This window comes from Helicoverpa zea, chromosome 17 (genome assembly GCF_022581195.2).
Source record: "Helicoverpa zea isolate HzStark_Cry1AcR chromosome 17, ilHelZeax1.1, whole genome shotgun sequence".
Lineage (NCBI taxonomy): Eukaryota > Metazoa > Arthropoda > Insecta > Lepidoptera > Noctuidae > Helicoverpa > Helicoverpa zea.
The window spans coordinates 8,452,723-8,466,013 of record NC_061468.1 but is presented as its reverse complement, the minus strand read 5'-3'; the positions used below and the strand labels follow the sequence as shown (position 1 = coordinate 8,466,013).

General features: G+C 39.1%; 1 protein-coding gene across 1 annotated transcript; it reads right to left on the bottom strand.

Annotated features, from left to right (window-relative positions):
• LOC124638199 lies at positions 1-6,397 on the bottom strand. Its single transcript, XM_047175096.1, has 6 exons — positions 6,255-6,397; positions 5,719-5,910; positions 2,899-3,063; positions 2,277-2,438; positions 1,773-1,917; positions 1-123 (listed from the first exon to the last, which is right to left on the bottom strand). Exons 2-5 carry the CDS (start codon positions 5,902-5,904, stop codon positions 1,807-1,809), a joined length of 624 nt encoding a protein of 207 aa, XP_047031052.1. The 5' UTR covers positions 5,905-5,910; positions 6,255-6,397; the 3' UTR covers positions 1-123; positions 1,773-1,806.
• Positions 6,398-13,291: the final 6,894 nt, after the last annotated feature.

Genomic DNA, 13,291 nt, shown 5'->3' with positions numbered 1-13,291 from the left:
TATTTTTATGACACATTTATTGAAAAAACTGTCGTTTATAAACTTAGATACTACTAGGACGTATCGAATTTATCACTTCATACGGCACCAAATTGCTTTAACTGCAAATCATTTATCGTGTACCTGAAAAATAAATGAGCGATTTAATAGGTGTACCAAAAAATATATGGAGGTGCTAGCTGACTTTTTGACTTTGACTTTGAAAAAAATTCCAACCGCATCCCGAGGGAACTACATCCCGCAGTAGAATAAAAGTACTGCCTGCAGCTTGAATACCTGTTCTGGATACAATTTCTAAAGTAATAATTGCGTAGGTAAAAAATATTTATGTAGTTAACTCGGGATCAGTGTAACTTTCCACCTGTGACTGACGAATTTGAAGTGAAGAATGTTTAAAATCGCTTCCGTAGTTTCGGAGCCCTTAGGGTACAAATCAACATAAAAATCCAAACTAATATTATAAATGCGAAAGTAACTCTGTCTGTCTGTCTGTCTGTCTGTCTTTTCTTCACGCCTAAACTACTGAACCGATTTGTGTGAAATTTGGTACAGACATAGTTTGAAACTTGAGAAAGGACATAGGATAGTTTTTATTACAAAAAAAAAATATTCCGGACATATAGCGCCATCTATTGGTCAAATCAAAAATCTGCTGGTAGTCACTATTCCACGCGAACGAAGTTGCGGGCAAAAGCTAGTGTACATATACAACATGTAACTTAATTAACGCACATCCTGAAATTAGTTTGTTCAGAATCGTTTACTGAATCGATTTATATCATTTTTAATATAGGTAATTTTTTATCCCAAAAATAATTAAAACTACGGAAATTATTGTCATATTAACCCTGTACTGTCAAAACAAATTCAAATAGACCGTAAAGCTTGGGTTTCCTAGGAAAGCGGTGCCGTCATATAGCGGCCGTCATATTACGGACGCAAATAGACGGTCGTCTTTACGGTGATGACATGTGGAAAGTTCCACGGCCGTTTTAACACACCGTCATAAACTTTTTGTTAGTTGTATCATACTTACTAACCTGTTTTATTTAATATTTCTCAAATTTCACGACACCAATTCTGTTTTAGTTGACTTTTTCTGTAATCTTTACTTTTTATATTACATATTGCTTCGTGGTTACGAACGAAATAACGAGGAAATTTCGTCGTTCCCGCTGCTCCAAGAGTTGTAACTAATTTTTGACGTTGTTCCGAAAAAAAAACCACAAATACGTATTAAAAAAGCTTCACCGCTTTCAATAAAACGTTCACCAAACTATCTGACACCGTCAAGACGGCCGTCATGCAAATGGCGGCACCGCTTTTTGAAGTTACGGCGTCAGTTACCGCTCTCTAGGAAACCACCCCATTTCGTTTACATAGACAACATTCTGGTGACGTCATTCACCGCTGTATTACGGCCGCTATATGACGGTACCGCTTTCCTAGGAAACCAAAGCTTAACTCAAAGTAATAAGACTTCGTGTATTGTCGGCTTATTCCGTAGTTTCGTTATGTTGTGTCGAGTCGAGTGGTGCGCGGCGCGATATTTGCGTGCGTAGTAGTATGACCAAAAAGTTCTCCAAGAATTAGTATAACTAATTTAGTAAATAACAAAGCATATACGTGTTAAATTAAAAATTCAGTGTATGTATTATGATTATAACATAATATTCTAATTAGGGTGTTTGAGGGTGTGCGTTAATTACGTTACATGTTGTATATATTAAAATTGTATATATAGGTTGCATAGAAATATAGATTATCCATACCTTGATCCATCAGCGTTGTTGTTAACTAGGTATCTTATAATCCTTGCTTAGTCTTCTTGATGGGGTATTTGGAAGCCTTGCGTGAAACGATATAGTCTTTCTTCGGAGCGATGAGTCCTACGGGCGTTACCATGTAGATGGTATCCTAAAACAATATTCATATTTTAAAAAGAAGTTTACGTACCTATTAGGACTTTGAGATGCTGAATAGAAAATGATAAGTGGCAGATCTGCAGTAGCGCGCATTTTGGACACGCCCACAAGCCTTATTTACTTGTTATTGTATTTCTTCTTTTTATGTACTTCCCTTTGTACTCCTCCTAGAACTTCCCATATGTAATCACCCATTAAGTACTCCCGTACGCAGCACCCCCGTTTACTACTCTATGAACTTTTTGTTTACTCCCCATGTATGCTCCCTTTTATACGTCCTCTATTTTGTGCTTACCTACTCAAATGCAGTATAAATAGAAATGTTCTTTTTCAAACTAATGTTAGTCTTACCCGTGATTCTCCCTTTTCCAAAGCTTCTTGCAGTTCCTTGCGTGCCTTCTCCACGTAAGTCCTGAGGTCGGAGCTCGTGTTAGGGCTCTTGAGCGCTTCGTTAAGGTCCAGTGGAGTCCATGACGATATGTCCAACGCTGGGATTGCTACTTCTATTGATTCCTGTGAGAAAAAAATATTAGTCAGCTATAGGTAATAAGTATCTAATGTAATGTAGGAAATAATGCATAAAGTTGTCATAGGAAGACTCTGTATTACGGTGCTAAGTGAGCGATGCGACGCTAAATCTACAGACAGTCGATTTATTTTGAAGCATCCTACGAGACGTGGCGCCAGACGCGGCGCAGCGTCCTTATTTCAATTCGCTTCGGATCGCTTCGCATTGCGTTCGCGTAGATTCGCCCACGCAGGATGCACCCTAAGTAAGACCAGCTATTGGTACGATAATGTTTCAACCATCATAGCTTCTAAATAAGTAATGTAATGCCTACAGGAATGTACCGAATTATTTGGCATTATATACTTGTATGGGGCTAACGTCAACATTCTATTTCTAGTATTCCCATCAACTTATAGATAGGTTACTGAAATCCGGCGTAAAAAATGTCTTCTAACTCCTCACCATGTCCTCTCCATTTTCTTTCTTCTGCTGTATCATGGTGATAGCTTCTTGTAATGCAGGCCTGTAGTCTGACTTCGTCTTAGGGTCTCTCAGGGCGCTTTGCAGCTCTTCAAATGTCCAGGTGGCTTTACCAGAAGGAGATGGTATTACTGCGAAGATGAATTTCTGTGAAATATAAAGGGATTTTAATCAACAAATCCTATCAAATGCATGTAGGTATAACTCTCTCCATCTGTCACATCAAAACTACTGAAGCGATTTACACTAAATGAACGATGTACGGGAAGTAGTTCTCTAGAGACGCAGATGAAAATGCAAGTAATAACTAATTATTTTACAACAAAATAATACAGACTTTTCTCAGAAATGAGGGATATTGCAACTGTTGGGGAGTTTGTTGCACTTCCCAGCAAAACACAGAAAAATATGAGAAACCATAGATTAAAGGACAACTATCGGTAAGTATCTGGCCCGCTCCACCGCCCTGTAGGAACTCATTCGATAATTTCCCATACCATAGAGGACCTCACATCATAATAAAAGAAACGAACGAAATAAAATAAGTAAAAGCCGCTTTTATTGTAGTATTGGAACCATGTTTGTTTTTCTCATAATAAGCTGACAAAGACCAATCTATATCTATTCTATACATATAATAAATCTGTAGAAAAGTAATTTTTGTACATTGAAGAAATTGACAAAAAAAATAGCCAGCATGTTAAAGGATAACTAACAGAACCCATTTCCATCATTTTTGTCATTTTTGTCTGTTTGTCTGTTTGTCTGTTTGTCTGTTTGTCTGTTTGTCTGTTTGTCTGTTTGTCTGTTTATCTGTTTGTTTGTTCGGGATTCACGTAAAATCTACGAATTAAATGCAGACAATGCTTATATACAAAAATTCTACTACTTCTATTCACCAAGAAATGACAAATTGCGAGCGTACATTCTGAAAATCTTGGCAAAACTACAGGTTTCAAGTACGAACACATGAAGTGGACTCTCACAGATACGTACATTTTGCCTATTCGTGAACTAATGCAAACATTTCGGTGGAGTCCCGGCTTAGGCCTCCCCCACATTAGGCGTGCGCGATCCTCGGGCGTGTGAGTGGCGCGGGCGCCGCGCGTGCGTCGCGAGCGCGTTGCGTGAGCGTCGCGTTTTGCTGCCCTGCGGCATTTGCAGCGCGCTCGCGGCGCGCACGCGCCGCTCTCCTTGACGTTTAACTGCTAAGGCGTTTAGCGGGCGGCGGGGATAGCAGGCGCCTTCGCCTGCTATCCCCGCCGCCCGCTAAACGGCGGCGCTCGAGTTGCGTTCTTACCCCTTGGTAAGAACGCAACTCGAGCGCCGCGTGCTCGCCGCGAGCGCGTCGCTTGCACTCTTCACACATGCCGCAGGGCAGCAAAACGCGACGTTCACGTAGCGCGCTCGCGACGCCCGCGCTACTCACACGCCCGAGGATCGCGCACGCCTAATGTGGGGTCAGCCTTACCATGAGTAAGTGAAACTATCCTACCCTATGCGCCTGCTGATGATGATGACTCATTTTATCATCCATCCAGCTATTCCCCAACTATGCTGGTGTTGGCTTCCAGTCACCGAATCTGTTTGAGTACCAATATTTTGCTTGGAGCGACTACCTATCTACAATCCAGTCAACTACACAAGACGATATCCATATTATGGTAAGACTGACAGACTTTCTGGCTTCTGATTAGTCGCAGCAGCTGCAGAAAATGTACAAATGACAGCTTTGTCAGACTCAAAGCATGTAGACATAGATTATAGCTGTTTCCTGTGAAAATTACTTACGCACCATACGTAATAATTTTCCAAATTGGCTGAACAACGACACAAGCTTTACTTCTTTTGTTTAGATAAATGGTCACATCCACAACACAACCTTGATCAATGAATCTATGCGACTGCTAAGTGCTAATCCTAATTATACTGTCACGTGAAAGAATGCACCTACGGGATAAGTAGTATTTTGACGATTCTATATTGCCCACGCAGACGAAGTTGCGGGCAACAGCTAGTATTTAATATTTACCTACTTGACCGCACGGCCTTGTCCATTATTGTAATTAATCACAAAACTTAAATACATAATTATTTGGCACCATGCGTATTTACATTATATGTATAGGTAGGTACCTACTTAAAGTGAATATATGCGGGTATTATTTATGAAATATAGGTATAGGTACATATGAATATTGAAGTTATTTTTAGAAAAGGTAAACAAGTTCCACTCCAAACCAATATAAGAATTCAAATCGATGTTCAACAAAGACAAAACCACAGAAAAAATATTGCCAAATTAGGATGCCCCGAGAATTTTTAAAACCCACTTGAGGACAGGTAAAAACGACTTCTCTGGGACACTGCTTTTAACAAGTCATCAAATGACCCCTCCCGCTGTGGGTTAGCAGCGGTGAGGGAGTGTCAGACTCTTACTGACTAAAAACCGTCGTGTTCCGTCATTGGCCTTTTATGTACCAGGGCCGCGGTATCTCTTTCGAACAACCCGCAGAGACAAATAATACCTACCTAACACGAACTTTAGGTACCTACCTGCCTTATAATTCTAAACCTCGTTGCAAAAAAATGGTGTGTAAATAAAATACCTAAAGTATGATACCTCTTGCTAGTCCTATTTTCGCATTCCCACTAAATAATTGAACCGATTTATGTGACAACTCGAATGCAAGGACCAGCTTTTCTCCTGTTCCGTAAATTAACGAATACCTTAAATCCTAATTTAGAGCAAGACTAAAACTGTACAAAATATTATCTACTTTAAAAAAAAAACAAACCAACCTCATTAGTACCAGTAAACAAGGCATACATGATCTGGTTCAAGGCATCTTCAAGATAGGGCATCATGCCAGGGTCGGCTTTGGAAGTCTCGATGGCTTCGGATAATGCTGAGAGAGTCCATGTCTTCACTACTGGGTAGCTAGTGGCTACGGCGAGGTAGACTGAGAGAATTAGTAGCACCTTCATTGTTAGCTGTGAAATAAATGCCAGTTGAAATGATGATGGCTAGAAGTAAAAGGTGTTTCAAATTTAAAAGTAAAAAATCTCCAAGACAATGGTGATATTTTTTTTTAAAGTGGTCCCTTGGGTATTTCACTTGGTAATTGAATTCTTTGTGTAGGATACATCTCCCCCTTGCAGCTTTACAAATATCTCCAGTTAGGATAAAAATTACAAACACCAAAAACTTATAAAATTGTGTGCGACCTGGGCATCGAACCCAGCAGTCGTTAGATCCTCCTTTATATCACAATTGACCATAGACTATTCTCAAAAGGAACTAAGAACTAGTTATACACCATTGATATTTCGCTTACCTTAGAAATCACGGAATCGAACAAAACAATTTAATATTTTAATTTCCAATACATCAACTTGCAACGAACACAACCCGCACAACACTAAGCAGATTCGAAAAACAACATCCAATATGAATTTTAAGTCTCCCCCATAACTTTACATTTGTCACTCCTGCCATACAAATATGCGCCTTATTTCTGGGGAATAAAGTTTATAATGCAGTGAAGATATGTGTAACCGTATTTATTCTAAGGTACATGGCCGTTTAAGGAAAATAATCTCGGAGCATTAGTGTCGCGGCCTACTGGCATAATGTGGTCTTTAGAGGCGCCAGTAAGTGCAGCAAGCCAGACAACGATCAATCATACTTTATTAAAATAAATTTATCGATTACAACAAATAGACTTCATTTAAAATTTTGATGGATTGTCAATTGTTGCCTTTTTTGACCGACTTCCCAAACAGGAGAACGTTATTAAAAACATAATTGGATCTTCACATAAGCAGGTATGAACCTACCTCAAGCGAGACTCCATTTTCCCCATCCATCCCGGATCTTATTACTAAAAGGATTAGTGGCAATCACATCTTATTCTATTTTTACTAAGTACTAGCTTCTGCCCGCGACTTCGTACGCGGATCCTGTCCCTTATGCCAGCGACTACGGGGTCAGCAAAATCAAAGATCTGAATAGTCGCAATAGACGTGAACATAGGGATAAAAGTAGTGATTCTAATTAAATGCGGACTGCATTTAAGTTGTGTGTGGCAAAAATATTACGTAAAAAAACATTAAATAGATGACAAAGTCGTGGTGACTTAGTGGAATTCGTGGTGGTTTAGTGGGTAGAGAACCAATCTCTTAAGTATGAGCGTGCGTCTTTGATTCCAGGTCTTGCAAGTGCCTGCCAATGCAACTTTTCTAAGTTCGTATGTACTTTCTACGTAAATTTTGGATACCAATGACCGTTATTTGGAGGGGATGTTAAACTGTAGGTTCCGACTGTCATTGAACATTCCATTCTTGGCAGTCGTTATGGGTAGTCAGAAGCCAGTAAGTCTTACCAAGGGGTGTTGGGTTGAGCGGGTAACCGGGTTGTGGAGGTCAGATAGGCAGTCGTTCCTTGTAAAACACTGGTACTCAGTTGCATCGTGACTGGAAGTCGACCCTAACATAATTGGGACAAAGGCTCTTGAGATAATAACGACAATAATAATGAGATATAGGCACCGCAGGACATCTGAGGCTGATGACGGGGAGTAGCGACCCCGCGGGGCTATCCCCCTATCTTCGGCCGGTCGGAGTGAACCATGACGGGGGTAGGTCTCACGCCTCTGGCTTGGCTTGGCCGTCCAGAGTGGAGCCGTCGCTAGAGCAGGATTAGTAGCCTTGCTCGGAGGGTAGGTGCGTCATGGTAAGCACAGGGAGCGCGTAATCTGCGTTTAAAGTCCGCCGAGTTATCCTCACCCTTCAGCCGCTCATGTCCCTGTTGCCCTCTTGTTGCTATTCAGTGACTGGTTCCCGGGGGCCCAGTAAGTGAGGTGGCGGGTCTCCACCTGCCGTTTTTACATGTACCTAAAACATTGTCATCCACTAACATCCCATCACAATAGCCCAAGTAGTTTTCCTCCATAGTTAGCAATAGTTTAGCACAGAACCGGGGATTGTCTTTTTTTTTAACGACCTCCACCGGGGATTGTCCTTGGATTCATTTCTATAGTGTATAAAGGGATAATCGTCGGTTTTGTGTCGCCATTTCATTAAAGTTGTCTCAAAAGGGCTTCAGCGTGTTGGCTTCGGCCCCACGTTTGCCTCCCAAAAATTCGGAACTCTGTAGTCCCGAGGTCTGGAAGAGACATACAAAATAATAATGAGATATAACGCAACAAAGTTAGAGAGCGGGGGCTCGTGACGCCACGTCTAGGTATGTAAAATTTGTACTAAGCAGTGACTTAACACGAAATTCAAGCGTTGTTGTATCTTCGTTATTATTTGTTTGTGTGAGAGAGAAAAGAAAAATGCGTCAATAGAGAGTGCTTATCAGATTGAAACACTTTTGCTAAAACGTCATATCTTCATATGCTTCATATAGTCTAGCAGGGCTCCTGGAGTTCCACATCAGGTGTTTTACATCTTCAATTTTTATAAGTCAACAGAGAGTGCTTATCAGATTGAACAACTTTTGCTAAAACGTCATACCTCTATATGCTATAGTCTAGCTGGGCCCCTGGAGTTCCACATCAGATGTTTTAGATCTTCAATTTGTATAAGTCAATAGAAAGTGCTTATCAAATTGAACAACTTTTGCTAAAACGTCATACCTGTATATGATACAGAGAAGCTGGGCTCTTGGGGTTCCACATCAGGTGTTCCAGATCTTAAAATTTATTATCTCAGCTGAAAATGCTCATCAAATGAAACAATTTTTGCCACGGCACCATATTTGTATCTCTTATAGTTTTATTGGTCTGTTGGAGTTCTGCATCAGGTCTTCAAGTTTCGAAGATAAATTATAGCCTATATGTTGACCAGGCTTAATACTGATACAACAAAGAAAAAATCATTGAAATCCGTTCAGTAGTTCGGAAGATTAGCGTGTACAAACAAACAGACATACAGACATACAGACATACAGACATACAGACATACAGACAGAATTTTTTTTTTGGATTTGTGCTCCATTACTGTTTCTAAACCCCACCCAATTATTATTTTTTTAATATATTCAATGTACAGACACAGTTTTTTTACAGATTTATTATATGTATAGATATAGATAATAAAAACACCCTTTTATTCGAACCTTTTCATTTTAAATTGACATGCGGCAACTTTAAATAAATAATAAGGTAAAGGAATTCAGCATCTTTTACCTAACATACCCAACAAAATACAGGTTCCAAAAAAACTTGTTTTGATACTAATTAGCTTTTAAATCCTGGTCCCGAAATGTAAGCATCTCATAGGAATACGACAAAGTAATCATCATCCTCGTCGGAGCCTTTTTCCCAACTACGTGGGGTCGGCTTCCAGTCTAAACGGATGTAGGTAGATAGCTGAGTATCAGTACTTTCACAATACAACAAAGTAAGTAGGTATTATTAATAGCATACCTAGTAAATATTTGTCATGAAAGGCGAAAATAAATGGTTTGATCCACTCTCCCGTAATAAGCAGTTAATTGCTAACCGTTGTTCGAGATAATCCTTTGCAACGAGCTCTGTGAGCTCTTACGGATTTCCCAAATTACGGATTCGGAATAAAACTGTTATTTCGCACTTGACTCGTGTCGAATTAAGAAGAAATAAGTACTTGTACAAATACTTGACGTTATTTATAGATGTTTTTGTTAATTTGTAGGCTTCGGGGAAATCTTCAGAACTCTTAATTTGCTCTTGTCAACTGAGCGTTTGCGCGCGGTGAATCCGCTAGTGTAAAATCGCTGTTAGATTCCAAAAAATAAACTACGAGTAGTATTTCAAAAACAAAAACAATGCTTTTGTCATCCTGTCATCCTCGAAGTAACACGACGTAGACTAATGTCAAATCAAAATGCTACTTACTGTTTATAACCAGCCTTTTTTCTTCTTTACCTATTAGGTACGCGAAATTCTATATTCAACAGCGCTTTCACACGGAACACGCGGAACACATTCTAAACAACAAAAATCTATCTCGCAGTTTTCTTGTATTTTTTTAAACCGGTAGTTGTCAATTGATCAAAAAAACCGAGCAGAAAATCCGCTTGTGTGAAAACACTGTGAGCTCATTCCTATTTTTAGGCTTTATGCAGTAGATCAATTTACTAGAACTATTTATTTACAACTAAAATGGCAGCTATAACCTACTAGACCATTTGTTGGAAACAGTGGCGGATTTACAAATTTGCCGCTAGTAGGCCATTCAATTTTTGCCGCCCCTAATGATTGTGAACTTAATGATATTTCTGTCAGTTACTAGATTATTTTTGCAACCCGCTATATACCGAAGAGTTTAATGTTGACCTAACAAGTTTATCTGACAGCGACTTTAAAGCGTAAAACCTCTGTAACTTTTAAACGGCTCAATTGATTTTCATGAAACTCGCCCGTAAAACACCTGTAATACAAAAAAAATACTAAATTAAAATCGGTTCATTCGTTCGGGTAGGTACTATATCAGAGGCGCACCCATCGGGTGGCACCCCCCAAAAAAACGACACAATATAATCACGGACTAAAATTGTAATTGAAGTACTTAAACATTGTGTAGAAATCATTCATGGTGCTTTTTGCTAGGTTTAACATAAAGAAACCGGAGTCATACCACTGCAAAGTTATAAAGCGCTAACTAGTTTTATAGAAACCAGTGTCAAGTAAAAAAGCCGCGAACGCAGCGAGCGCAAAATTTTTAAGATTTAGAACAGTAAAGTACCAAAACGAGTTTATAAAACCGGCCTAAAGTGAAAAAGTCGCGAGCGTAGCGAGCGCCAAATTTTTTGAGTTTTGAGGACACAAAAGCGAAATTATTTGGGACACAAAAGTCCTCCACCTCCTGAACAGCTTAGAAATCGTCAGCGTAGAGCGTCAGTTGTTTTTGCTACTTCGGTGCTTTAACTTTTTGTTAGATTGGACTCAAAGAGCGCAGAATAAACCAGAAAAGATGAAGAACGAAGATTTTTCAATTTATTTTTATTGAAACGCTATTGGAATATTTTAAAATTCATGATCACATAAACCTAAGCATATATTAAATAAAATAAAAATAAAAATAGCCTTTATTCAGACCTTGTTTACAGTATACAATCTTAATCTAACAACTCTGACGAGTTGATGACACCAACGACCCAGGTCTGTTTGCCCAACTTTGGCAAAGGCCTCCTCCATTTCCTTCCACTCTGCTCTGTATTGGGCTCTTCTAGTCCATATATTCCCTGCTATGCTTTTAATTTCGTCATCCCATCTTCGGTACTGTCTTCCTCGATTTCTTTTCTTGTCCCTAGGGCACCAAGATATTATGTTTTTGTTCCACTTGTCATTGCCTCTGACTATGTGGCCGGACCATTTCCACTTTAGTTTCCTTATTCTAGTTGTGACATTCTCAATTTTCATGCGCCTTCGGATAGTGGTGTTTCTTATTCTATCAGATTTTCTTAAATTTAGCATGCTTCTTTGCATTGCCGTCTGACACGTTTCAAGTTTCTTATATTGCGCTTTGGTGAGAGCCCATGTCTCGCAGCCATATGTCAAGACTGGGAGTATACAAGTGTTATACAGTTTTGTTTTCACGTACGTTTTGATTTCTGTATTCTTCATTATTTCCTTAAACCCCCAGTAGCGTTTCCATGCATTTCCAATCCTTGTGTCGATTTCTTTTGTCATTATATCAGTGACCGAGATTTGTTGGCCCAAGTAAGTGTATTCTTTTACAAACTCTACTGGTTCGCCGTTTAAAAGAATATTGTCTTCCAATGCGTTTGTTTTGCTTTGGTTTTTGAAGTGTTCATCGTCAGACCTACCTTGCGGCTTTCTCTATCCAGATCAGTGATCATGTATTGTAGTTGGTCTTTGCTCCTTGCCAGTATTATTATGTCATCAGCGAACCTCAAGTGTGTAAGATTTTCGCCATTTATGTTAAGTCCGTAGTGGTCCCATTCCAGTCTCCGAAAGATATCTTCCAGTACAGCTGTGAATAATTTAGGTGACAGTGGATCTCCCTGGCGTACGCCTCTGTTTATGTTTATTTGTTTCCCTTGTTTCTCTAGTTTTATTCTTGCTGTACTGTTAGTGTATATGGTTTTTTTAAAATCCTAATGTATTTCTGGTCGACTTCTTGTTTCTTCAGACATTGCCAGATACTGTTGTGTTCTATTGAGTCAAATGCCTTGTTGAAATCGATGAAGCAACAGTAGAAGGGCACTTTAAACTCTTTGGCTTTTTCAAAAAGTTGTCTTACCGTTAGTATATGGTCCAATGTTGAATAGCCTGACCGGAAGCCAGCCTGTTCCTTGGGCTGGTTTTCATCAAGAGTTTTGGTTATTCGCCTTAGGACAATTTTTGCAAAAATTTTGTAATGTTCGACATTAGGCTTATTGGTCTGTAGTTGTTAATTTCTCCTTTGTCCCCCTTTTTATGGAGTAGGATTATTGTTGATGTAGTCCACTGTGCAGGAATTTCCTCGGTGTGCAATATGTCGTTGAAAATGTGTTTAAGTAGTGGTACTAGCTCGTTTTTACAATCTGTAAGTAATTCGTTGCTGATATTATCAGGGCCGGGAGCTTTATCCTTCTTCTGTGTTTCTATTGCCTTGTATATTTCTTCTATTAGTATAGGTGGAACCGCGTCGGTGTTATTTAAGTCGGTGTTTACTATTTGGTTCTTGCTGGAGTAAAGGTTTTCGTAGAATGTAGTTGCTATTGACAGTATATCATATCTTTTTGTTTTCGTTTTCGAAAGTCGGTCTTTCATATTGGGTATCCAGTTTTTCTTTTCTTTTAAAGTTTTTAGAGCTTTTTAATACCTCCGGTTTTGCTTATGTATTTTTCAAAAGTTTCACGCCTAGTGCGTTCTCTGTCTTTTCTTATTTGGTTTTTGATTTCTTTACTTATTTCGCTTATTTTGTTTCTGATAATTTTTGTTTTCTTTGTAGTATTTAACAGTTTTGATCTTGCTTCTAGGAGTGTAATTACTTTCTCTGACAAGTTTTTCTTATCCTTCGTATTATATTTAGTATCAGGTTCTGGTCTCAATGTCAATATTTCATGTAGTATGTTGTACTTCTGCTGAGTATTTATACCCTCAAAGGATGATTCTGTCACTAATTTCAGTTTGTCTTTGATGGTGTTTAACATTTGTTTGTTATTTGGTGTTGGTCTTCTGACTTTGAAGGGTCGACTTTTAATAGTGCCCATTGACCTGCTCAGACGTGCTCTGAGGACTCGGTGGTCGCTATTAAAATTTAGATAAATGGTGCCGCAGTCGTCAATTAATTTTGGTCTATTTGTTAAGATGTAATCAATTTCGTTTTTGAAACTGCCACCTGGCGATTCCCAAGTCCATCTTTTTGAAGTTCTTTT